The sequence below is a fragment of the Zeus faber genome, assembly GCF_960531495.2.
Source record: "Zeus faber genome assembly, chromosome: 1".
NCBI lineage: Eukaryota > Metazoa > Chordata > Actinopteri > Zeiformes > Zeidae > Zeus > Zeus faber.
Genome location: NC_137193.1, coordinates 59,232,569 through 59,259,887, shown reverse-complemented (window position 1 = coordinate 59,259,887; position 27,319 = coordinate 59,232,569). Strand labels below are relative to the sequence as shown.

Sequence of the window (27,319 nt, the reverse complement as noted above, 5' to 3'; positions counted from 1 at the left end):
GGAAGTCTCATTAATATTAATATTCAAATAAGGGTAGGAAGGAAGACCTCTCTGGTTTAGCTCTATCCATCCCCCTAGGCGGAGCTAATCTCTCTCTTCTTCTCTCTGTCTCTAGCTTGCTTTCCCCCCACTCCTACTACCCTTTATTTCACACTGTCTCTGCAGTTTCTCAAAGTGGCACTTTCATTTTCATAGAAATGTGCAGACGTGGAAAAGCCTCCATTCATATTCCTATACCATATACATAAACCATATTCCTAACTGTATGCCAGACATAAGATGTTTCGATATGCAGGTAAAATGTTTAGCAGGGCAATTACAACCTATTGCATTGGAAATGTTTTTTTAAGGTTGTTTTTTCCCCAAATTATTTATTTATTTATTTATTTATTTTTAATTTATTTATTTATTTTTTGCAAAGTTGATGAGGTAAGAAAAAAGGAAAAACATTGATTAGTGAACTTATTTGAAAGACTTGAAGTGGAATGGTCATGAACGAAATCTTGATCCCTAGACAGAATGGCAGACAACGACATGCTCATTTCAAACTTGATGTCAATTCTCATGGTCTCCGGAAGGAACTAACCTTTGCAAGATTTCCTCCAGGACTTCTTCAGATGGTCACGATTGGCACAGAAAAACACATGGTTTGGATGCGAATAAGTGAAAATGAGGGAGCAAATCCATCCCTTCAAAGTTCAAAACCTTGGTTTGACACATAGTAAAATGCATTTAGTTTCAAATGTGTTTCACTGTGAAGCTTGAAGCAAAATAATGTATTTTGGCTACACAAATATAATTATATGCCATCGAACACAAGAGAATCCTTTGCAACACTCCTGAAACTTGGTACTTTGGAAAGACTTGATTGGGTCTCACTATTGCAAAGGATATCAAATTAAATGGAGAATTGTTACTGCAGAATGTGTTTTCTAATTGCAGTTTGCGGAGGATGGTCCTATGACCCATTGGTGAAGAAGTATGAATAGGACAAAAGATAGAAACTGACTGCTTGCTTCCTGCGCTGACTTTTCCTCTTGAATAACCTGACCCGGGGGCTATTTTGTCAAGAGCATAGGGTAATCAGGGTAATTAGCTAATTGGTTTTCTAGCTAGGAGTCGATTCATTTTGGGGTATTTAACATAATTCCTTACCTCCATACAGAGGAGAGAAAGCAAAAAAAAAAAAAAAAAATGTTTTATTGGTGACTTCTTAACTGTCCTGGGAGTCTACTTAATTATTTTTCTCTCTCTCTCTCTCTCTCTCTCTATCTCTACTTAAAGGGCAGAAAATGCATATGTATAGTGTAAGAATGTAGTATTTGCATAATTTGTAGACAGTTTCACTTCCTCCAAATTTTTTAGTGGTTCGGGGAAATTTGCCGTGAAGTATATGATGAATTCTTTATGCCCAGGTTAAATGCTTCCAAAAAACATAATTGGTTAATTTGGCTCATTGGCTGTAACCTCGCAAGCCCACTGCTACTATTGATTAGTAACTAGTAGTTTTTGATGGCATGAAAGCGAGCGCAGGGCCATAATAGTGCTCGCCGTCGCCTTCAATTACACTGTGAGTTTTGCTTCCCCTCTACAAAAAGACGGTTCTTCTGTGTCTCATAAAAGATTTAAAACGAGGGGGCAAAATTTTCTTTTTTTTCCTTCTTCTTAGTTTTGATGCCTCTGATGAAGGGAGGGAGAGGACTTGAGGGGGGAAAAAGGAGAGAGTTGAAGCGGAGTGGGGGTTAGAGGTAGCTCCAAATGAGGTGGAGGAGAATTGGGTGGATGGGGTTGCGAAAGGGAGAGATCATCAACAGGACATCTGTGTACTGACTATTTTTAAGGGTGCGCGCTACGGTGCTTCTTTATATTATCAATAATTACCTCGAAAATCTTAACAAACCTTTTCTTGAACATCAGATGTTAGCCGAAAGGAATGATCTCAAGGTATGACCCCAAATTTCTCCCCATATAAGATGTAAAAGCTTTGCTGCTTTTATTGTATTGAACGAATTTTGGTGGAACTTGCAAAAAACTTTGTGGCTTGATGCCAAATTGACCAGGTAGTGAATCACTTCAGCCTCTGTGAACCGATAAGAAAACTAATGGTTTATACATCAAGACTGAAAGTGTCCTGTAACTTTCCTTTTTTTTGTGGAACAGGATTTTTAAAGCCAGGCATATTGATAATTTGGTGATATTTTGAAGACGACTATTTGTCTTTTCAAGATATACACACGAAGTATTTGAGAAATAATTTGTAATGTGGATATTATAAGCAACCAAAGTTCAGTAAATGTTATTTCTTTACCGTAATGCATCTTAAAGAGACCATATATTTTAAGATCTTACGATAACCATAATCCCATCTAGAGTCATATCACACTATTCGAGAAGTGTTATTTGGGAACTGTTATCAAAATGGCTTGCTTGGTGCTGAGCCAAAGATATTTTGGCCTTTTTTTTTTTTTTTTTTTTTATCTCTGCTGGAGCTTTGCAGATGCTGTTCTTGTCGGGTGACGCCAGGCAGAGGAGTCCAGGCTCCGTGTGAGAGGTGGTGGAAGGAGGACTGACATCTCTCCTGAGCTGAAAAGGGAAATCCCTGCAGGCACAGAGGGGAGGAGAGGGGTGGGTAGGGGGTGGGTGGGGTAGAGAGAGGTTTGACTCCTCAGGGGCCGTGCTCCCTCCTGGTAGTCGGCTACACACACACACACACACACACACACACACACACACACACAGATGCACGGACTGTTGGGGAGACGGTGATGCACTCATGCAAAGGGGAATGAGAGCCTGAGGTATAAAAATAAACTCTTGTGTGTGTGTGTGTGTGTGTGTGTGTGTGTGTGTGTGTGTGTGTGTGTGTGTGTGTGTGTGTGTGTGTGTGTGTGTGTGTGTGTGTGTGTGTGTGTGTGTGTGTGTGTCACCTTGTTTGCATCCGTGTGAACGTGTATCTATTTGTTTCCATATGGTTATCTATAGGTAGCAATACCCAAAGTGACAGCAACAGAAAGTGAAACTGAATTATGGCAGGGTGATATATTGTTATTATGTCAGTATCAAGAAGGGCTGCTCCCTGAACGTCGACAAGTCGAATCATCAGTCAGAAACCAAACAGTCGACTGAGATTCTTCAAGTCGAGCAGTCATTATTTATTTTATTTTTTTGTCATTCACTGTGCGTTACAATAACAGGATAAAACAGACAGAAGCTTACAAAAAGCACAGGGATAACATTTCAATGGCCAGTTATAAATAAGGGGAATCATAAACAAATGGAGAGAGTCACAGAAACGTGTCTCCACTACGCACTTGTTACGTTCCACATTGTACCTGACCTCTGATTGGCTAGTAGACTCTGGGTCTGGTTATATGAGTGAAGCGTGTGTGTGTGTGTGTGTGTGTGTGTGTGTGTGTGTGTGTGTGTGTGTGTGTGTGTGTGTGTGTGTGTGTGCGCGTGCGCGTGTGCGTGTGTTGCAGCAGGCAGGGCCCACCGCAAAAGCCACAGCAGGCGACACGGCAGAATCAGAGCCAGACTCGGGCTTCGTTTTTGTGGAGGCACGTTCTCGTGGGCCCACTGTGAGTGCGAGTGCTTTGTTGGAGCGCAGTTCCTGGGCCCTTATTTGTGCTTGTGTGCCCCTAGGTTTGTGTGTGCAGTCATTTGTGTTTATTACATTATGGTCTGGCCGGCTTTTTTGAACTGCAATCGCCCGTTTCCCTCCCCTCAGGATGTTTTTGCGCTCCAGGGTCGAGGTGAGACTCTTCTTGGGTCAGGGCCTTGTTAGTTTCCATTACTAGAAGCCGACTGTTTGCGGTACCTCTGTAGACCTGTTTCCCTAGAGCGCACGAGGAGGCCCGGGCCCGCGAAGCCTCGACAATGGCCCTCACTGCTCACGCTAGCACTCAGCTATGTAACGAGACATGCCTGGGAACAGCTCCTCTCACATTACTAATGATTTGGACATCTTGCTCTTGTCATTTCCTCTTAGGCAAACTTCGACGCTGACGCAGGGTAACTGCTTCAAACTGTCCAGGGAGAAGGAAGGGAAAGGGGGGGAGAGAATGTGCATGACGGGAATATGCAAGAAACCGCTGTTTTTTTGTGTGGCGGGGAAAATAAATAGACCCCACGTGCCAGATGTTGTTTTTTTTTGTTTTTTATTTTATTTTTTTTATGGCTGGCTCATAGATGAGAAACTAAAATAACAGGGCTTGTCCTCCCCACGCAGCACAGGGAGGTGGAAGTGGTTGCAGTTCTGTCATTGCTCTCTTAGAAACCAGCCGTAAGCCACAGCGATGGCTATGATGAACGGAGGAAAAATGGAGAGAAGCCCCCTCGGGCCGCCAGAGCGCTGGAACCGATTGAACGAGACGCTCGGTGCTGCGTCGCTGTAATCACCTTCCGTACACCTACTAAGGTCGCCACGACACCTTGATTATGTTGTCATGGGAATTAGCGTAGGTTTTTTGTTATGAGCAGCATTTTTTTTTTTTTAAGAGACCGCAATGTGTTCATCGGAGTGATGCCTCTGCCTGGTTAGTGTGCTCTACCCAGTTGATGCCAGCTTTTCAGCAGTTCTACCCAGCTTTTTGAGTTTGGAGCGTAGGATCGAACGGGAAGAAAGAGATAATAGAATTTTGCATCCATACTTATCTCCGAATGACTCGTGATGGTGTGATCATGGGGTCGGGCGTCAGACGATGCAGGAATTCTGCTGATAACCGTGCTGCGGGTCAAAAGCACTGAGCAAAGCCGTTGTTTATTCATGCGTGTAACCTTTCCACCCGTTCTCTTCCAGTAAAGGCAGTTTATCTGGGTTCTGCCGTAACCCTCAATCCCCCACCGCCTGGCCCTCCCCCACAGTGTTCCCTCTATAATTTTTCATCGAGCGTGTTGGTACTGAAAAACACATGCGGGGCGGCGTGTTGGCGTGGTTCATTTTGGTCGGGTGGCGTAGCGGGCAGTCTGCACTTTGTTTCTGTGAAGCTGGTTGTGGTTGGAGCACTGGTCAGTTTGGCTTACCTTTTGAATATCCCATAATGACCGTTAAATGGAAATGTCTCGTGAACAATTTTGCTGACCTTTTTAACTGTTTGCCATAACTTGGAAAAGAACATTTCTGCTTCGTCCTTATTGAATTAACATTTACACTATTATAAAAATATTTTGCTACCCATTCCTATTATTAATAGTCTATATTTAGGCTTATGCTTTTTACAGCCAGGTGGTTGCACATTGGAGCAAACCACTTGGTTGTCGGACTGTAATAGAGTCTAAGGCCAGTCGATATCTATAAAAATGATATCCTGATGATGTCACTTGAACATTTTGCACCAAAATAATAAGAGGGACAGGCTAGATGCTTGTAATTGGCCACAAATTATACCAATGTAGTGGCTTGCTAAACTCAAAAAGGATTTTCAGCGTTGATGCTACCGTCTTTCTCTATTTAATTTTTTATTTTTTTTCGTAGTCCACTTTAAATCTTTGTAGTGCTGCTCTGTTGAAATTTTGGTATTTTTCCTCATGAGTGTGCGAAACTTCTGCTTTCACCAGTGACATAATTTGTCCCATGATAATGATACGGTAGTTCAATGTCAGTTGCACTGTTTCTAGTTCTGAAAAAGACATTTAAGCTCCACCGCTCATGATCAATTTGATTCAAGTTTTTAAGGGGACCTATTATGCTAATTTCCACTCTCTATATTATTGTGCTGGGACTCCACTAGAGTGGATGATTCACAGTTCAAAAAATACATAATTTATCTTATACTGGCCCTTTACGCAGCCCCCAAATTCAGCCTCTGCTCAAACAGAGCTGTTTTAGGCCCCCCTCCCTAAAAGCCCACTTTCTTCTGATTGGCTGACTTGTGGAAGCTGTCGAGGGGCTTACCCTCTGTAAACTTCCACTGATTTCATCTCATCACTCCACCAAAATCTGGTTCTGACCAAAGCTGAGGCGAGGAATAAGCAATCCGGTTGCTGAATCTTCACTCATATTAGATCTACAATGCCTCATCTAAAAGTTTCGACTTTCACCGCGGTTACCGGACCGCCGTGGAGCCTCGAGCGGTGTGGGATACGGTGGGGCTTTTTAGTTTCATTCAATTTTGGAAATGTTGGAAAATTGAAATAAATACTTCTACGGTTTTGTTTGGAGAAATGTGGTGCGGGCTGCGCGCCACAGCCTGCAGTAACCCAGTGTGGACACACACACACACACACACACACACACACACACAGCAAATACTTACATTTCCCTCATCTGCAGTTTTCTCATGGACAGTTGATATTAATTCCTCTTTCTTTTACAAGATTTGTGCTGGTCTGTTCTAGTTTGTTTCCACTTGCGTTGCCGTTCTCCAAACTTGTATGGGACACGGACACTGCACCGGGACTCTCGCATGCGGGGATTCTTTGTTTTTTGTAAACGTCGGAAAATGAAATAAAGAAAATAAATAAACACATCTACAATAAAACCACACTATTTTTATTGGTTTTGTTTGGGGAACATTTACATTTTAGTCATTTATCAGACGCTTTTATCCAAAGCGACTTACAATTGTTCAAAGACCGACGGACGCAGCCATCAGGAGCAATTAGGGGTTAAGTGTCTTGCTCAAGGACACTACAGCATGCTAGCAGGAGGAGCCTGGGATCGAACCAGCAACCTTTGGATCACTAGACCACCAGCTCTACCTCCTGAGCTACCATCCCCATAACCCACAGTAGATGGGATGGAGAAGATGACCATAATAAGGAAGTCCATGATGAGCTGATGTCGGCTCGAGCAGAGAGTAGAAAAACCCTTTGAAAACCGAGCGTTCAGAGCAGTCTGAAGCCTGAGCGTGTTGTTCACATCGATTAATTTGTCATAACTTTACCTCATTATTTGACACTTTGGCCACATCTAATATAAACATCCCGTATTGTAACGTTATGTGACAGAAAATAAGGAAAAACATAATAGGTACCCTGTACTGTGAGTCTCTTCCCTTCTTGTCTCAGTCGGTCTGATCATTTTGTTCACATGGATATTGGGAGCTACCATTATTATTTTATTATTATTATTATTATTATTATGAATCAAAAAAAATACAGAGTTGGAGTTAGTTGGGGTCAAATGTCTAGCCTATGAACAACGCTTGAAAAAGGTACACACCTAGCTGTTTCAGACAAGCGTCGCACAGACGTTCCCAAGCACAAATTATTATTAATTTCCAAATTAATAACAATGTTCTTACCATTAACAAAAAAGCCCTTGGCCTTGTGGCCGGCCACATCTGCACAATAATAGGGGAGTGCTCCCTCCGTCCCTCTGCCTTGCAGATGTATTCAGACGACGTAGCCGCAGCCCCATGGTACAGAATGTCACATTTGATAACTTGCTGCCAGGGGTGATGAAGCTAATTTGGTGGTCAGTCAGTGACATGGCTAACAAACAAAGCCATTATTGTACCTGGAGCAGTGGCGGCCCCCACTCTGCTGTGCTGCAGTGTCGTGAAGAGCTATGAATGTAGCCATGGGGCGCTTGCGCAACCTAAAGCCTCCGGTTCTCTGCTGGGCTGCGCTGTGCAAATCTGGGCACGGATATAACTAGCGCACACACACACACACACACACACATTCACTACATGAAGTGCGCTCTACCCAAATAACCAGAGGCGTGACTGGATTAAAAAATGGATAAATAAATGTGATGCATTCAACTTCTGTTTTGCTGAGGTGCGCCGATGTGAAGGATTGTGAGTGTAGCTAGAGGGCACTCAAACAGCTCAAAACCTGAGGGTCCTTCACTCTGTTTCCTTGTGCTGTGATGGGCCAGGACTGTAATATGTATTGGTTTAAAATTTGAACCACTTGATGTGTACCTAAGCTAAAAGTACCAGACTCCCGGCCAACAAGCGCTAGGATGATTAAACGAGCACTCTTCAAGCTGTCGTGTTTGCAACAGGCAAAAATCTAGCCATGTCATGGATTCAAACTACTCAAGCTAGATTTAAATGATTTTGGCAGCCTAAAAATATGCGTAATCTAGATTCTTATTTTGTTTGAGGCCAAGAGTTGAAATCTGAAGTTGAAACAGTTCATCGACAATCGACACGGGCAAATACATGTAAATTTGACAGTGGATTCCAGCTTCTTAATTTTTTAACTGAATCCAAAAAGACAGCCACTCAGACACCTTCAGAAGTTGGTGCGTCGTTTACGACATCATTTCTCCTTTCTAAAAAAAAAACCTAAAAGCGGCATTCCATTTTCGCTCGGTACATCAGTGCCACAGTGTTTTTGAAGGGCTGTGAATGAAGTGACAGTGAGCAAGCAAGGGAGCGTCGCCCAAACCCCCCGGGTCCCACTTCTAACCGCCTAGGGGCCGCTCTCCGCCACACAGCCTGCTCCCCGAACACCAGGCTGCTCTCGGAGGGGATCACACGCCACTTCTCTATACTTAGCCACACAGGTTTGTGTTGCCTCGCACACTGAGTGATTTATCAATATCGCTTGTTTATTCTCTCGTGATTGACACTGTAAATTAGTAGCGTGGAAGGAGGGGAGGCTTCCCCATCAAAAAAAAAGGTAGAAAAGATATAGACGGCAGTGTGGCTGGCGGTCTTTTGTCAACCGGCATTATAGCTGTCTGTCACTCCTCTTTTATCATTGAAATTGGAGTTTATCTTTTACAAGCCGGAGCGAAATGTTTTTGTTTTTCAAGTGATTATTAGCATCCTCCTCGGCCGCTCCTCCCGGGCTGATGGAAGCGACGCACATCAAACGGGGCCCCAGCGTTAACGAAGCCTTGCTGGCTGGCCAATCGGCTGACTGGTTGGCTGGCTGCTGCGTTCGTCTATAAGGCACCTGCTAAAGAGACAGACGTGGGAACAAAAGACACGAGAGTCATCAGCACCGCTGTGAAGTGGCCAGCACAATGGAGCCAAAAGGCGGACTGGGCTTTTAGCCGCGTGCCAGTTCGCCTACGCTGCACAGAGGAGCAGGGGGTGTGGGGCGTGGGTGGGGTGAAAGGAGCGGAGCGTGGTGGACACCTGCATGTGCTTGAGTTCCTCCCTCAATGGCTGACATTTCTTTACCACACAAGGAAGGAAAGGAAACCGCTCGGTGGAGGGGTTAACGAACGATCATTTGCTTGCATTTTTACGCGAGAAAGGAAAATAAAGTTCACGTGTTAAATTGTGTCGCTGGTTCATGTAGGCACGCACACACACAAGTGTGCTATCTTATACAGACAGTTGTGGAATAAGTCAAGCCAGGGCCGCACATGCAGCTCAGAGCGTTTGTGCTGCGCTTTTTACTTCTGCGCGAAAAATACTTATTAGCTTATAAAACGTGAAAAATGTAAAGGAGGACTATAAATAGTGCGTGAGCAGCAACATGGATCATAACATTACATTGAGCAGACGCTTTTATCCAAAGCGATTTACAATTATTCAAACACCGACGGACGCAGCCATCAGGAGCAATTGGGGGTTAAGTGTCTTGCTCAAGGACACTACAGCATGCTAGCAGGAGGAGCCTGGGATCGAACCAGCAACCTTTATATTACTAGACGACCAGCTCTACCTCCTGAGCTACCAGCTCTACCAAGCATGGCGAGGCTCTCTGGCCTCGCCGTGTCCCCAAAGACCCCTGCGCTTTTCTTTGTCTTGTTTCTCGTTTATTGCTTGTAGCACCGCTCTCCCCACTTGGAAGTGGGTGAAGGTCTAAGCGAGCTTAAAGATATCACTCACAAGTACACGGCAGAATTTTTACGGTGATATTTTTACACTGTCAAATATTTTTTTTTTTCCTCAAGTTGCAAAGTACACAAAGGGTGCGCACTATTCCTAACACCTCACTATATACATCGCATATGGTGTATTTTTACATATGGAAACAGCCTGACAAGTGGCACAGACCTCAGTCATCAAGAACAGTAAAGTACACACACACACACACACACACACACACACACCCACCCTTCTCTCCAGCCTGAATGAAGACAGAGCTATAAGTTCAGAGCACGTTCTGCCAGTTGAATAATAAGTGGTGTTTGATGTTTGGGTCCCTGGTGTGTGATGGGCACAGATACTGCGCTAATCCCACGCTGAGCCGCCCCCTGATTAATTTTACGTTGTAAAAGCTGGATACACAAAAAGCGGGGACAAAAGGCAAAGTGGTTTGACTCTGTTGTGTGTGTTGCCCAGCTCCTGGGGCCTGTTTTCAAAGCCCCCACCCTCCCCCACTTGTACAACTTTCTTACTTCTTGTTAATTCTTACTTAGAGACAATAAAGTTTGCTTTCTCCATTTCCTTTTCCATCTAGTCTCAGACACTCCGGTTGGGAGACCTCAAAGACTGAGTGGCGAGCAAGTATCTCTGAGGTGTAATTGGTCCGCTCTCTCTCTGGGTCTCTCGCTCTCGGCCCGTGGTCCAAGGAATACCCATGCGCCTTCGCAGTGGGGCTAATGATTTAGTCTAGTGATTAAAATGAATTTGAGAGTGTGCCGCCTCTGTAGTATCCAAACCCCTCCATCATTAGTGTCCCTCTTTATCTCTCTTTCCTATATATATATATATATATATATATATATATATATATATATATAAAATATAACATATAACATTTTTTCCTTTCTGGCCTTCCACTGCTAGTCAAGCAGGGGTTTCCATCTGGTCCTGGGGTGGGCTTTTTATTTCGTTTTTTTTTTTTTTTCATATTTTTATCTGGAGCAGAGACTCAAAGGTTCCTCGGCTTCTTGTAATCATGGACACCACTCTCTCTCTCTCTCTCTCTTTCTCTCTTGTCGCTCGTGCCATCGTCTTCCGGCTCCTCCTCAAAGGTGCCTTTGATGCCTCGCACATCCGACGCCCCGGCTGGGTAGTGTCACACTTTCCCCTCACAGTTTTACCATTTATTTATTTATTTTATTTTTTGTGCACCCCCCCCCCACTAATTATTTCCTTTTTTTTTTCCTCTTCTCTCTCTTTAAAATCTTTTCATAACACCCCCTCCCTCTGTTCTCTCTTACTTTGAGCACTGTCTCATCAGTCAGCGTTCACTTTCATTGTCGCTGATTTAGCGCTCCCCTCTCCGCGGGACTGCTTAGCAGCAGCACCCTTCCCCGTTCATCCCCTCCGTCCTCGCTTTGCCTTGATCCATTTTTTTTTTTTCAACCCCCCTCTCCCCCTTGCAACACCATCACCACCCCCCACTTTGTTTTTTCTTCTTCCCCTGTTTGAGATGAATAATGCAGAGGGGAGGAAGTGGGGATGAAAGAGGAGGTAAAGCCAGTGTCGACCTCCGTGCTGCAAAGTTGCTGCTCCGGCTCTCGCAGGGGCTAACGAGCCCCCCCCACTACCCCCAACCACCGCACCCCCACCACCACCCTGTCTCTCTTTCTTTCGCTTTATCCCTGCTCTAGTTTGTCCCATTTGCCCAGCGCCCTGTCCTTCTCTAGTGTGACCCCCGACCCACTACTGTGTTTCACTCCACTTGACTTGGCTTTCGTTTGTCCCGTTCTCCTCCTCCACGTTCTCCTCCTCCACGTTCTCCTCCTCCACGTTCTCCTCCTCCATGTTCTCCTCCTCCACGCTCTTCTCCTCACCTGGCTCAGCCTACACCGTCCTGTTCCATAACGGGCTGTTTTTTTTTTTTTTTTTTTTGTGGGACCACCCTCCAGAGGCCCCTCGTTCGGTGAGCCAATGGGGTTTGAGCACATGTTCCGGGTTCTATAATATACACAATGTATAAATATATGAGACAGAATAACTAGTAATTCCTGCTTTATATTTGGATTTCAAACAGGTGATCTGCGCCTAAACTCACGTACAACATAACACACAACAAGGTCAACATAATTGTTCAGTATCAAACTGGAAAATAAAAATATATTTATATATTCTGAAATTTAGCTACAGCAGTTAAACTCCATACATTATTTGTTAACGATAGCATCAGGTGTGTGTGTGTGTGTGTGTGTGTGTGTGTGTGTGTGTGTGTGTGTGTGTGTGTGTGTGTGTGTGTGTGTGTGTGTGTGTGTGTGTGTGTGTGTGTGTGTGTGTGTGTGTGTGTGTGTGTGTGTGTGTGTGTGTGTGTGATATAACGAAAAGAGCAACTTAAATTTAGCCGAAACAAGGTCACAGTTGTGGCTTTTGCATGACAGCACCCCTCACTCAAGATACCTTCCCGTGCGTCTGCCTGCACTCAATAGCCAAAATAATTGTCATTTAAAAATGAAACCAGTGGTGATGAGATTGTCCAGTTAATATCCATCACTTTTAGATTGTTATTATTTTTAACATAATTAATGGACTGTCTATGCGGGATAATGTTCAGGCGACATTCGAGAAATCCATTCGAGGAAAATATTTGTGTGAAGCAGGTCAGATCAGATGCTATGCTGAAAAGTGTGTGTGTGTGTGTGTGTGTGTGTGTGTGTGTGTGTGTGTGTGTGTGTGTGTTGAACCATCTCATCAATATCCGATGGAATTGTGACCCTTTGCACCAAAATCCTGCCCGGTAATTCCAACCCCAGTGAAAAATGGAAAACAGTTGTAGTTTCCATCCCGTCTTTCGGTTTCCCCTCGCTCCTTACGCTAGATGGAACGCAGTCAGAAAGCCATTGTTTGTTTACATTGAGGAGGTTGGTGGTCTGGACTTGTGAGTGCTTGTGATCCCTCCTCCCTCCCCACTTTATTTTCCTCCACAGGAAAAATCATTAATATGTCAAAGAGATTAATGGATTATACCCCGCTAACCAATGTCCGTTTTCCCCTCCACTCTTTCCCGATAGCTTCAAAGAGACTCTACAGCAGGGGCCGGGAACCTATGGCTCTTTCGATGACGGTATACGGCTCGCAGACAATTTTGAGCTTAAGTTTTTCATCACAATTAACAAGTAATAAATAATTATTCGGTGTCATTTTAAAGTAAAACAGGTAAGAGAGATTACAATTTTGAAAATAAAATTCAAAATATAAATGTGGCGGACAAAGGGGCGTAGTCAAGCACCGGCTGCGGACCACAGAGACTCCGGGGGGCCTTTTACTCGGCACCCTGCCCCTCCCGGGTCTCTGCTCAGGCGCCACTTGTGGAAGTCTCTGCCCACAGGTAAGGGTTAAGGGAGGGAGACGGAGTCTTTCTGGCGTGGTGCGCCAACATGGCGAGAGTTTTATTGTTCATTTCAATATGCGGCACGCAGGCCGCAATTATATATCACAAAGGATTATTATAATAATTGTGGATAATAATGATCCTCTTGGGCGTAGGAGGAATAGCGTTCCACTGCTGGGCTGCTTACGATCCCGTGCGCCGATCGCCTCTGTAAGTCAGACAAACATTAAGAAAACTCTCTGCCTCGAGTCGGACCAATCAGCTGAACACAAGTGGACAGAAATGGAAAAAATTTGAATATGTACGTGACAAATAATCTCTTGAACTTGAACCTGAAGACCACCTGATTCTTAAAACTTGGAACGAGCTTCCCATCACATACCACACAATGCTGCGTGTGAGTATTGCCGTATTGACCATGTTTGGCTCTACATACGCATGTGAGCAGTCTTCCTCGCATTTGAGAAACATTAAGAGCAACCTACGCTCACGTTTAACTGATGGAAGCCTCCACGCAGCATGCTACAGTATAACAACAATATTATTAAGGAGAATAAAGAGAAATGTATTATATATAGCGCTTTTTGAAGTACTCAGATGTGTTATACCTTAAAATGTAGGCCTTATATAAAAAATGCACACATTAAGTTGCATTCAATTTTAATAAATATTATATGGCTCACAAGGAAATACATTTAGAAATATTTGGCTTTTATGGCTCTCCCAGCCAAAAAGGTTCCCGAACCCTGCTCTATAGGATCAGGTGCCTTGAACTTACCACACGCCTCTATATTATGCTTCGGTATTTTATTGATTCTGTCCCTGCAGCACTATAGAGCTGGAGCTGCTTGCACCTGATCCCTTGGGCTGTCTGGCCAGTGATATATTTCTGGCCCGAGCTGCAAATGGGTGTTTGCCACACGTGCATCTATGAATAGCCGGGGATTTAGCTTTTAGCTTCTGCAGCCGCCGCCATCGGCCAAAGCGGCCAACCAGCAAGAGAGTGAGTGATAGTCTCACGTGATCGAGAGAGGCAGGCAGCCTAGCGTCTGGAGTTTCCACTGCCATTTGTGCCCAACGAAGTGTGTGTGTGTGTGTGTGTGTGTGTGTGTGTGTGTGTGTGTGTGTGTGTGTGTGTGTGTGTGTGTGTGTGTGTGTGTGTGTGTGTGTGTGTGTGTGTGTGTGTGTGTGTGTGTGTCATCATGACATGGGTCATCCATGGGTATAAAGGAATAGGGCGTGTTTATTAGACTGCCTTGTGAAATCAGTAAATCACCCCATTTTTAGAGGAGCACATTTACTTTATAACACAAAAACATTCAATGGCAATTTTTTTTGCCAGCTTAATACAGTATTCAATGTGAGCAATGTGGTTTGTTTTTTAACAAACTAATCTTATGGATTACCACTTTAATTGTTTATGAGCGACCTTGTTTCAGAAGGTAAGGAAGGTGTGAGAGTGTTGAGGCCAGAGTGTGAGAGGGCGTGCGCTCTCTTTCGCGACGTGCCTCATTCACTCCTCCTGATTGAGTTAGCTTCGTTAATTGTCCCCCCAGTGTGCGTTGATCTAATGTGGCAGTCTTAATTGATCTTGTTAACGTGGGGTGTGGGAGGTGACGGAGCAACATTGAGGCCAGATGCCCCCTGGGTATTGTGACACGCAGGCAGTCGGAGATGGCAAGGGTCAGGCAGAGGAGTAACGGTGCCAGCCCCAATCTAGCAGCACGGGAGGCAGAAGTGTAAGGAATCACGAGGGGAGGTAGGGAGGCCGACTGGGATGGGTGACGAGCTAGTCCCCTGTGACACCGCTATCAAAATGCCACCACAACCAGTCGAACAGTGTTGTGTAAAAGGCCCAATTACACCTGACATTGAAATCGTTTTAGAAAAGTGTGACACTTACTATATAGGCATCAACAGCAATTTTGGTGTGTTATCACAAAATGCGTTGAATTATTACGTATTCATTAGGGCTGCAGGAATCAAAATTGGAATACAAGTTGAATATAAAAAAATAAAAAATAAATCACTGTTCGAATACTGAAATTGCTATTAGAGTGTGTATTTATTTTCATAAATAAATTATTGATTATAATTTTTTTAGCTAACTTAGCGACTCAATTCACATGTGATGAGCAAAAAAGTTCAATATACACTACTCACAAAAAGTTAGGGATATTTGACTTTCGGGTGAAATTTAAGGAAAATGTAAAAAGTTCACGCGACAGTGATATTATATCATGAAAGTAGGGCATTTAAGTAGAAGCATGCAATGGTGATTTCCTCATCTCAAACATTTTATTGAAACAAAAGCCAACAACAGCGGTGGGTTTACCACAACAAAAAATGTCAATGTCTCAATAACTTGTCATGTGCCCTTGAGCATCAATTACAGCTTACAGAGTTACGAGCCTCTACACGGCGACTCAGCTGATCCCATAGGTTTTCTATGGGATTCAGGTCTGGAGAAAGTGCAGGCCACTCCATTTGAGGTGCCCCAGTATCCAGCAGCCGTTCCCTAATGATGCAACCTCGATGAGCTGGAGCATTGTCGTCCATGAAGATGAAATGATGCCTGTGTTGTTCATGCAGGGGCACAATGACTGGATGAATGATGTTATTCAGGTAGTATGGGCTTGTCACTGTACCATTCACAAAGTGTAGGGCAGTTCTGTATTGACTAGACACACCTGCCCACACTGTAACACCACCACCACCAAAGGCTCGTCTGCAGACAACAGTGGCTGATGCATAGCGCTCTCCTTGACGTCTCCAACATCGTTGGCGGCCATCATTTCTGCTCAACGTGAATCGACTTTCATCAGAGAACAGCACTGAGGTCACTGGTTCCGTGTCCAGCGTCAACGCTGCCTGCCCCGTGCAAGACGATGATGGCTGTGCCTGGTGGTGTGGTCAGGTAACCCTGCAGGTCGTCTAGCACGCAGACCACGCTGATGGAAACGGTTTCGAACGGTCTGACGTGACACTTGGGTGCCTCTCACCTCCGTTAAAAGTGCCTGGAGTTGAGTGGCATCATCATCCGGTTCCGCAGGGCACTGTTCACAATGAAGCGCTCATCAGTGTGGGATGTGGCCAAAGGACGTCCACTGTTTAAATACCAATTCGAATTGAACCAGGAAATGTATTGGTCGATTCATGGATCAAACACCTGTTGTGAATTTTGCCGTTCAGCTCCTTGTTACAGAACAGCAAGTTGTGCAAAAAGTACTGAAACATTGAACAGTTGGACATGTGCATTCAAAAGTTTAGAGAAGGTCAAATGAAGTTCACCTCTAATGGTTATAGTGCATTTTAGGTTCATCCTGAAATTTCACCCGAAAGCCAAATATCCCTAACTTTTTGTGAGTAGTGTAAGTTCATCCAGTTTGTTGCACAGTGAACGCACATTAGAGAGAAATATTCCCGGTAACAGAGTGCAGAGTCGGTGGAGATGCACGAGCGCACCGATGCATCTCCCTCTCTTCCGGCGTTTCACTGTGTTCTCCTTTGACCAGAATGTGCAGTAGTTCCACAAATGTGGCGATGAAAGTGGGGAAGTAAACCCGACCATCACCGACGGAATGTCCTCTAGGTTCCCAACCACCAGCTTGACGACCCTGCCCGGCCGCAGGGCTTTTGCCGCTGCACCGTTAACAAGGGCAGGATTTTTTTCAGGAGCGATCTGCCCAGCAGCAGAGCAGCAGCAGGAAACAGAGTAAATTAAATACATCTGGAGTTTTTAGTTGCTTTGTTTGCAGAAAAGATGATCAGACCAGATCAGATCAGACCTGCGGAGCTGTGCAACCCTGCGTAAAGCCCCTCCCTCCTGTGCTAAATTTAAGCAATACATTTCTTAAATATTCAAATATTAAAAATAATAAAGCATACAAATACTAATGTGATTATAGAGGAATATCTGCAGCCCAAGTATTCATCATAAAAAGTTTTAACCTTGCAATATGAGATAGCCGCCACATTATATTGGTTATTGTGGTTATTATAAAATACGGCGGTACCTATCGGGTCAAGATGTGTATTACAAAACGTGGCAAGTTATTACGATAGGTGACGTTATCATCTCATGTGTTGCTACATGGCTTTTTGTATTTTCTACGGCCGGATTTTACTCGGTCAGTAGGCCCAAACTCATGCCTGCCTTACTGTTCAAATCAAAGAATGTAGATTGATGGAGTCGTTTAAGGGCCGAGCATTACTCAAGACATGAGTTATGGAACGAAGAGTTTCACAGCTTTGAAGTTCCATGTGTCCTAAAATGGATGAGGTCTGTTGGGGATTGGACTTCCCAGAACAGCTGATCTTTTTTTTGTATTACCAAATTGCCAAGTCCTAAAGTTTTGAGTGTCGGCCAATAAGTATTGTTTTGTTCCATTTATTTTACTGATCAGTATTGACTTAAGACAGTTAGTTAGGGGTTGTTTGAACATAATGATTAACATGTGACCAGTTTTGCTCTCATGGAGACGGATGGATATCACGTGATTCTGTATTTGAGTACAGTAGAATTCTATTCCAGAAAGTACCAGCGTAGGTCCATCCCACTGGGGAAACTGACCTAAAATGAGCAGAAAATTGGGGTCACAATTTCTTAATAAATTGTAGCTCTTAACTTGTTTTTGGAGAAGCACATTTTTTTGTTGAAAACCAATGATCTGAAACAAACATTTTTCACAAAATTCTACATTATTAAAATGCATACATTATTCTACTAATTTAGAATGATGTGAATAAAGTCCCCCTTTATGTTTGCCTTAAAATTGTTTTTTAAGCAAAATAATTAAGTGTATGTAATTGTGTAATTGTAATTGGACTAAAATACTATTTTAATAATTGAGCCCATTCAGTTAACAATAGAGATGGGTAACGCTAGTAATGGTGGTGTTTTGTTTTGCCCACAATAATAGCTTTTGAATTCTCAGAAACTCTGGGGCTCTTTACATTTGAATGCCTTTAAACCTATTTAAAACAGGCTTTTAATGTAAATTTCGGTAAATAATATTCCCAATATAGTCTGGGCAATCCCAGGGGAGCTGGTGTTGTGCAAACACATATTTTCCATGAGCTTCAAAGCCCACACACAGGCCAGTGTACCCTGGGAAAGAAAAAACGGAACTACTTTAAAATAAACAACTACTGTTTTAGGAAGGGGGCGGGGGGCCGAAAGCTTGAATAAATGGACACACACACACACAAATACATATAAAAAATTATAAAGTAATTTACATTCTCTTGGACATAGACCCCGGGATGTGAACAGTTCATGCCCCGATTTCAACACATTTTCATGCACACAGGCATCTAAATATGAAATGCAGGTGCCTAATTAGCATTATTGACCTTGAGTGAATGCGACTGATGACATCATCAGGGAGAAGAGTCCTCCATCTTTTATGCCAGAGGGGATTTTAATTGGGAGGTGCGAGAGTCTGCTCCAACTGAAGTGATGGAGACTAGCGGTGGACAATACCACACAAATAACAGACAGGCAGTCAATGGAAAAAAGTGTGCGTGTGTGCGTGCGTGCGCGCGCACAAGTGATAGTGGATAGTGACAGAATCATTAAAAGCCCAGTCTTAGATTTCTCAAACCACGAGCCAAAACCTTTTAGAGTCACCCAGCGGTCTGCTCTCCATCCTGAGGGCTGAAGGGGATTCCAGCCCCGTGCCAAGAGAAGTCAACTAATTCAATCGTTATTTCGAGTGTCCGGCCAGTATCTGTTTCACATCAGACTTTACGGTTGAAATATATCGACACTATAATCGGTCCAAACGACTTGCATAAAGGAGACTTGAATTTCAAGGCTAATTGCACCGGTAAATATTGTTTCACACATTGCGTGAATTATTCATTCAGGTACCTTTATTTCTATTTTTTGCACGGCAGCACCTTCTCGTGTGGTGTCGGTGGAACTAAAGCGATCGCCAGTGAAGCATCTTGCGCAATTAGCCGCAATCCCGGGCTACACGCCAGAATCTAAAAAATTATACCGAGCTGAGACAACGCATCCTCCTGTACGCCGCACTTTGACCTCGGTGTGACCCGGGCTTCCTCTGAAAAGCTGACATGAACTAGATCTGCTTAAACAGTTCTATCACCAGCGATTCCCTGGAAAGGCCTCTCTGGAACCGGGCCAAGGAAATCTGCAGACAGAGTGCCATTGCACTGCAGCTTTCTGTCTCTCCCGCTTGCTGTTCGAGTACAGTATCTCTTGCCCACTCATAACGGCACCACACCGCAACCTGAGACGGACTCAGACGTGCAGTATCAGGTCCGCAAACCCTACCGGGAAAACTGACACTAGTCAACAGGCAGCAACGTTGAATGAGCTGCTGTGTTGACTTGGAGGCGGTTTGGTTGGGCAAAACGCCCTTCACATTCAGATCAACAGTAGAGGCTCGCCTCAAACTCTATGTGTTAGACTTACAGTAGTCTGAATTTTGGGTTTGTGTTCTCTCCCAGGGGCGTGAAGGATCAGGCTCCTGACACCATTGATATGGACTCTCAGCCACAGGGACAGCAAGCCGCCGTACCAGTTTTTCAACCGCAGGTATCGGACACACACGCGCACGCACACACACACACACACGCACGCACGCACGCACGCACGCACACACACACACACACACCATGACCACATGCCCTCACAATATCTTTCTTTGACTTCTCAGAGGGAAAAAAAATGCATTATTTTTTCCTTTCCATCCCTGTCAGTTATTGATATCATCAAAATGAGACAAGATATCATTTTGGTTAACGCAATATAGTCCAATGTCAAATGTCGTCATCACCTGCTCTTAAATGCTGCATTTCAGTCAAGTAATGTTATTCAAGTATATATTGAGGTATTCGTCCAAAAAATATTGTTTTTATTTGATTTTGTCAATATTAGGGCTGACACCTGAACGAGTCGAGATTCTTCAATTTTTTTTTTTTCCTTTTTTTTTTTTTTTCTTGTCAGTCAGTGCACATTATAATAACGGAATAAAACAGATAGAAACTTACAAAATGCACAGGAGGAAAACATTTTAGTCGAGAATTATAAATAAGGGGAATCAAAATATATTTTTATATGTTGAAATCGTTAGCTACTATCTCTCGCCGCCGTATCCCACGGTTCTCCAAGCTCCGTGCTGCTCCGGACACCGCGGTGAAAGTCGGAACAGAGTTTTAAATGAGGCCTTGTAGATCTAATATAAGTGAAGATTCAGCAACTGGATTTGTTATTACTTGTCCCAAATTTGTTCAGAAAATGATTTTAGTGTACTGATAAGGTAAAATCAGTGAAAGTGTACAGAGAAATACAACAGAATCGGGAGTTAAGCTCAAACCCCATTGGCTCACACAACCCGTAACTTCTGCTCAAACCCCATTGGCTCACGGAGCTAGGGGTCTCAGGAGGGTGGCTCCTTCCACAAAAAACATCTTGTTTTAGAACACTATGGTTTTGAGGTATGTTGCAAGGGCTCAAATAATCTGAGTGGGATTTTAAGCAAAAACTTCAAAAACATGTTTTTGGGACCTCCGACAACAGACGTGGACAAATTGTTTTGTATTAAAAGCAATTTTCTCATGTATACCTGCATGCCTTTGGTATGTCATAGAGTAAAGCAAAGAAACTGTTAAAAGAGATTAATTATATTCTTAAATGGCCTGAACAAATTTGTTGGTACCCCTTAGAAAATATTATAAATAATTGGATTATCGTGATATTTCAGACTCACTGTTTTCTTTAATTGGTCACACATCTTCAATCTTAAAATCAGTTATTCAGCCTATTTCAATGGAGAAAAGTAGTCACTCAGCTGTTTGGTATCATCGTGTGCACCACACTGAACATGGAACCAGAGAAAGCAAAGGAGAGCGTTGTCTGAGGAGATCGGAAAGAAAATTACAGACAAGCATGTTAAAGGTAAAGGCTATAAGACCATCTCCAAGCTGCTTTATGTTCCTGAGACTGCAGTTGCAAATATTATTAAGAAGTTTAAGGTCCATGTGACTGTAGCCAACCTCCCTGGACGCGGCCGCAAGAGGAAAATTTACCCCAGATTGAACAGAACGATAGTGTGAATGGCAGAAAAAGAGCCAAGGACAACTTCCAAAGTGGTACAAGCTGAACTCCAAGGTCAAGGTACATCAGTGTCTGATCGCACCATACGTCGCTTTTTTAGTGACAGTGGGCTCCATGGAAGAAGACCCAGCAGGACTCTACTTTTGAGAGAAAAACATAAAAAAGCCAGACTGGAATTTACTAAAAATGCATATTGACAAGCCACAATCGTTCTGGGAGAATGTCGTTTAGACAGATGAGTCAAAACTAGAGCTTTTTGGCAAATCACATCAACTTGATGATCACAGATAAAAAAAATGAAGCTTTCAATTAAAAGAACACCATACCTTAAGTGAAACATGGGGGATGCTCCGTTATGTTTTGAGGATGCTTTGCCACGTCTGGCACGGGGTGCCTTGGATCTGTGTAGGGCACAATGAAATCTCAAGACTATCAAGGCATTCTGGAGTGAAACGTACTGCCCAGTGTCAGAAAGCTCCGTCTCAGTCGCAGGTCATGGGTCCTCCAACATAATAATGACCCAAAACACACAGCTAAAAGCACCCAAGAATGGATTAGAACAAAACATTGGACTATTCTGAAGTGGCCTTCCATGAGCCCTGAGCTGAATCCTATCGAACATCTAAGGAAAGAGCTGAAACATGCTATCTGGAGAAGGCGCCCTTCAAACCTAAGACCGCTGGAGCGATTTGCTCAGGAAGAGTGGGCCAAACTACCTGTTAACAGCTGCAGAAGTCTTATTGAGAGCTACAGAAATCGCTTGATTGCAGTGATTGCCTCCAAAGGTTGTGCAACAAAATATTAGGTTAAGGATCCCATCATTTTTGTCCATGTCATTTTCATTTGTTTAATGTAAAATATTCTGTTGACTCAAAAATCAAAAGCAAAGTCTATTCCTATTAAATATGGAATAAACAAGGATGGATGCCAATTACTTTTGTGAGTTTCAAGTTATTTCAGAGAAAATTGGGTTACCAACAAATTTGTTGCCATTTTAGAATATAATTTATCTCTTTGGCAATAATTTAGCTCTTTTCACAGTTTCTTTGCTTTACTCTATGACACACCAAAGGCATGCAGGTATACATGAGAAAATTGCTTTTCATTTCATCACTTTTCAGTAGAATGAAGCATTGTTTCAATGAGGCGTAAGGGTACCAACAAATTTGTCCACGTCTGTATATAAACTTGTTGAAAAGGAGCATAATCAGTCCCCTCTAATGAATTAGGCTGTGGGCTGATGGTGTATTTAAATCTAAAGGTTCATTTAAGAATTATATTCACATCACCCTGCCTTTTGCAATCCCTTAACTAGTTTCTGTCTGATGGAGCAGTAACTTTTGCCAGCGCATCACCCGCTCCATATTCCAAATTGTATCCACTCTATCCAAAATGCTGTTATTATATTACATTTTTTTTTTTTTGTTGTTGCTTTCGGAAAGTTATGCCATGTAAGTCCATGCAGTACGTCTGCTCTGACGGTTGAGAGACACTCCGTGTGGGGGAGTGGGGGGGGTCGTAGGGGGACGGGGGTGGTCGTAGGGGACGATGAATTTCTGCTATTGATTCCAGCTCCGGAGCTGGAAAAACCTGACCTCTCAGAGTGCCCTCCTCGCTGTTCAATACGATTCAGGCTTGTTCGGCGCAAAACCTGGTCACTGTCGGATTTTAATACCAGCCTTCGACTCCAGGTCCATCGATTTCCCTCCAGAAGGATGTTCTGCCTCCATAAGTATTGAATGGACTTTTAACAAAGAGGATCATCCATACACCCCAGAGTAAATGTGGGAAACGGCGCTTGCCTTTTTTTTTTTTATATTAATACAGAGCAGGAAAACACACTAAAAATAAGCCCTGCGTTATTAGTTGTTTTTCTTTTGCATGCGAGGGCACCGCAATATTAACACTGGAATTGCCAAGGGGGTTAATTTATTCTAAGATTTGTAATTGTGAGATTAAGGATAATTGGGCTGCGCTCAAAGGAAAGTCGGAGAGAGGCTCTAATGATTCATTTTGGTTTTTAACAACACACTCCCCCGCGTTTGCCGGATTTTCCAATGATTTCCCCAGCAGTTGATGATGGGTTGTTGTTCCAGCCTAATGATTCCTTTCTCTCGCTGTTTTTCAGTCTATTTACAGCAATTTACAGCACCAGCTCAATTTTTATTTTTTTGGTTGTTTTTTATTTTTTCTTCAGCTTCTCTGCGATCTGTCGGCCCACTTTTTTTTTTTTTTTTTTTGTGGTTTGGTATTTGGCAGCAGGATGAACTTGGTATTCTCCGCCATGTCGTTTTCCGCTCATATAGAGCATGTCTGAACCGATTTAATATGTAGTGGGAGATGGAGAGAGTTGGTTTAAGTATGTAGATGTCTGTCTCACCAGCAGCCAGATGGGTGTCTTTCAACAAGTCCTCATTCTCTTTCACACTTTCCCAAGGTTCACTCCTCTCTGCCGCACGGAGTGGGGGGGGGGGGGGGGGCGCAGCAGAAAAAAGCCTCCTGAAGAAATCTGAATTGTATATGTGATGAAGGATATTTGGTATCGCTTGCGATATCATATCTCTTGCTCTCAGAGGTATGATGCATATGCATTAGGTAAACGAGATGAGCTGGTAAGATGTGCATTTTTAATGGCGCATTTGCTTTTTGACTGAGTGGGAGGGAGGCAAGGTGCGCCCCCCCCCACCACACACACACACACACACACCCACCCAATTGGGTTTTGATTGTCTCTGCAGATTTTGACAGCGGCAGATCCATCTGTAAGCGCTGAGACAAGGTGTTGCGTTTGTGGAGCAGATTGTAGAGGGAAGTGGGAGAAGCACCTTTGGCGTGAAGCTTTGCTGGCTGGCTGAATGATTGACTGGATGATTGACTGGCTGGCTGGCTGGCTGGCTGGCTCTGGATGAATATTTCATGTTGCTAGGCTGGCGGTGAGGGCTCGGAGAGGCTCCCGATGCCTGGCTTGGTGGCACCCCTCGAGGCGGGGCTCCTCCGTCTCTGCCGCCGCCGCTGGCCTTTCTGTGGCAGCCGCTGGCACTGTGGTGCTGTCATCTCACACCTCCTCCCCTCTGCTGCCTGTCCTCTCTTCCTTTCCTCCTCCCCACATCTCTCACATCCCTTCTTCTGCTCTCCATGTGTCTGTCAGTTGTGTTCGCTGACTGTGTCATTACTGACCGGCCTGGATCACACTTCCTGCTGATTTTCTCTCTCTCGCTCTCGCTCCCCCCTCCCCCCTTCTCGATGTCTGTGCCAGTGAGATGCCCAGAGCGATTGTATGTCAACTTTATACCCAAGACACACTGTCCCTTGCAGATGTTACCCAGAATGCCTTGCATAGCTGCCACTTAATCTCAATCCCCTGCAGCTTGTCCCCATCACCAACCAGAATGATGTGAGCAACAAGAGTTAGTGGAGTGGCTCCCCAGAAGTGCGCTGCATGAGAAAGTCCCACGGTGTCTTTTCTGGCGAGGTGCGGCAGGAAAACAAGGAGATTCCGTGTTCTAATCATCCCAATGTGCGCAGAGACACTCGCCGTGAGAAACCTCCCTCGGCTTCCTCAGCAAAAGACTGTTTACGCTCCGATCCTACTCTGACTCGTTCTCATCCGGCTCGAGTCCTAAATGGAGTTCTTCTAGGAACGACTTTGGGTTATAGTTGCTGTCACATATTTGGTAAGGTTGAACGGCTCTGAACGTGCAGCTCTGAACAAATGGAATAAGCCTCTAAGTGACTATTAAACGCTCCCTCATCTTAAGTAATTTGTTTTTTTTACCTAGCATGGGGGGGGGGCATCTGACCTTAGCATTGTTATTTGTTATACAGGAAGGTATACAGGACCATGTCCACCACACACACCCACACCTACACACACTGGCCTATTGCTCCTTTACAAGCTGCAGTTTGTACAAATCTCTCCTCCCAGTTTTTTGTTCAGCCTCTGACCCCTTCGTCATTCAGGTTCACCCCTCTGTGACTTCTCCTCATGTGCGTCTGACCCTGTGTGTGTGTGCGTGTGTGGTTGTGTGTGTCTCAGGGGCCCCGTGTTTCAGCTGGGAGCTCCTGATTGTGTGACAGCCCGGTGCGGTGGATGAGACGGCCTGTCAGTCAGCGGCGGCCCGGCTGCCCTTTGAAGGCCCGGCCAGGGGGCGAAGAGGTGCCGCAAATGGCCTGTGAAGTTTACATACACTGCCCACCGTTAAACAGATTAGCTCTAATGAAGTGTCTAATGCCGGTGCTGCCGGCTGACATAATCCTGCCTGGCAGCGCGGCCCCTCGGCTGCCAAAAAAGCCGCCCCCCTCCAGCCCTCTCCCGCCCTCGCATGGCCTCTGCAGCCACCCAGGGCGACTCCATGCGGGGAGGTGCCCGCCGTTAATCACGCCGGACAGTGTGCGATCTGACATGCAAATGTAGGTCATTGCATATGTAAATGTGTGATTACGGGGCCGGCTTGCCAGGACACATTAGCGAGACTGTGCTCTCAGCAGGCGGTTGTCACAGCGCTTTAGAGGCTCATGCTAACATTTGTCAAGCTACCATGCAGCGAGTGAAAGCAATGCCCCCTTGCCCTCCTTGTGTTCCTCCCTCTCTCTCTTTCTCGCCCTCTTTCTCCCTGTCTCTTTCTGTCTTTCTCTTTCTCACTCTCCCTCACTTTTTCTGCGTTTCAGTCTTTCTTTCCATCACACCAGTCTATTAAAAAACAATCTCTGAAATCTTAAAAATGGATTGGTTGCTTTGCCCTCGGTTTGCATGGCGTCTTTCAATCTGCCATTACTTCTGTGAGTTTTAACACAGCCGGCATATTGATATTAGACCTGTTTTCCTTGCGAGTTAAACTCCAGTGAAAACTCCCAGAGGAATTATTATTGCATTATTATTGTCGCGGCAGCCATTAGTGAAGTGCAGGAGGAGTTCTTCGGTGTTGCCGTAATGCTGAACAATAAGAAGTGGAACGGTTTGTCATGCTTGCTGTCACGGCTAGGTCCAGACGGCTCGGGATGACGGCGGTGTCACGCTGAAAGAACTGCACACACCTCCACGGTGTTAATTGGACGGGGCATCTCGTTGGCTCACGCCTCTTCTCTTGGCTGTCAACTTAAAAAACAATGAAATGCTTAAATTGGTTGGCCCTGTGCTCTGCCTACCCACCCCAACACACACACACACACACACACTCAGACACAAAGCCCTCCCACCGCATGTCCCCGCAGTCCTGTTGTGAGTCCCATTTTCACTTTGTGTGTGTGCGCACATGTGCATTCATCCCCTTCATGAAGCAGTCCCGAGGTTAACGCTGTCAGCGTATAGTCAATTAATTGAGTGTTTGCAAGATGGCGCCTATACAGCCCTATAGGCTTCAATGTAATCTCAGGCGATTAATGATGATTTCACAGTTGACCACAAATACTAGTTAAATCTGTTGTCATCATGTCATTTGCTTTATAAATAGGGGTGTGAGTTTGGGGGGGGCATTTAGTTTACCAAGCACATAGGATTAGGGGCCTTCAATCATTACAATACGTTTAAATTGATATGTTTCAGTGTTAAGTGTTTTATTTGCATCTGTAGTAGTGCAGTTTGAGATGAATAGTGCAGAGGGGAGGAAGTGGGGATGAAAGAGGAGGTAAAGCCGTGCTGCAAAGTTGCTGCTAGTTTGTCCCATTTGCCCAGCGCCCTGTCCTTCTCTAGTGTGACCCCCGACCCACTACTGTGCTTCACTCCACTTGACTTGGCTTTCGTTTGTCCCGTTCTCCTCCTCCACGTTCTCCTCCTCCACGTTCTCCTCCTCCACGTTCTTCTCCTCACCGGGCTGGTCGCTTCCAACCCACACTTTCTACTTTGTCTCTGCTTCCCACTCCCTTGCTTTGTCCGCCTCTGCTTCATTCTAAGTCCAGCCTGTCCCTCCTCCTCCTCCTTCTCACTACTTTGTCGTCCAGTGGAGACAGGAGGCCGCGTTAGGGCTGCCAGTCCGCACATTTATGAGGAAAAAGGGTTTTGCCAACAATATATGAGACAACGTAAACCCCGGCAGGTTAACAAAGGTCAGTGTTGAAATACCCATATCTATATTATACACAGATGGAGATGTACAAAATGTCTCAAAGAGGACCTATTGTGGTCCTTTT

General features: G+C 44.4%; 1 protein-coding gene across 1 annotated transcript in view; it reads left to right on the top strand.

The window, feature by feature from the left end:
• Positions 1 to 27,319, top strand: part of nek7 (NIMA-related kinase 7) — a gene marked incomplete at its 3' end in the record, with an annotated part of 83,167 nt that overhangs the window by 7,869 nt on the left and 47,979 nt on the right. The window contains exon 2 of the mRNA XM_080012963.1: positions 19,585 to 19,672. Within this exon, the coding sequence (XP_079869089.1) occupies positions 19,619 to 19,672 (54 nt within the window). The 5' untranslated portion in view covers positions 19,585 to 19,618. The remainder of the gene's footprint in view (positions 1 to 19,584; positions 19,673 to 27,319) is intronic.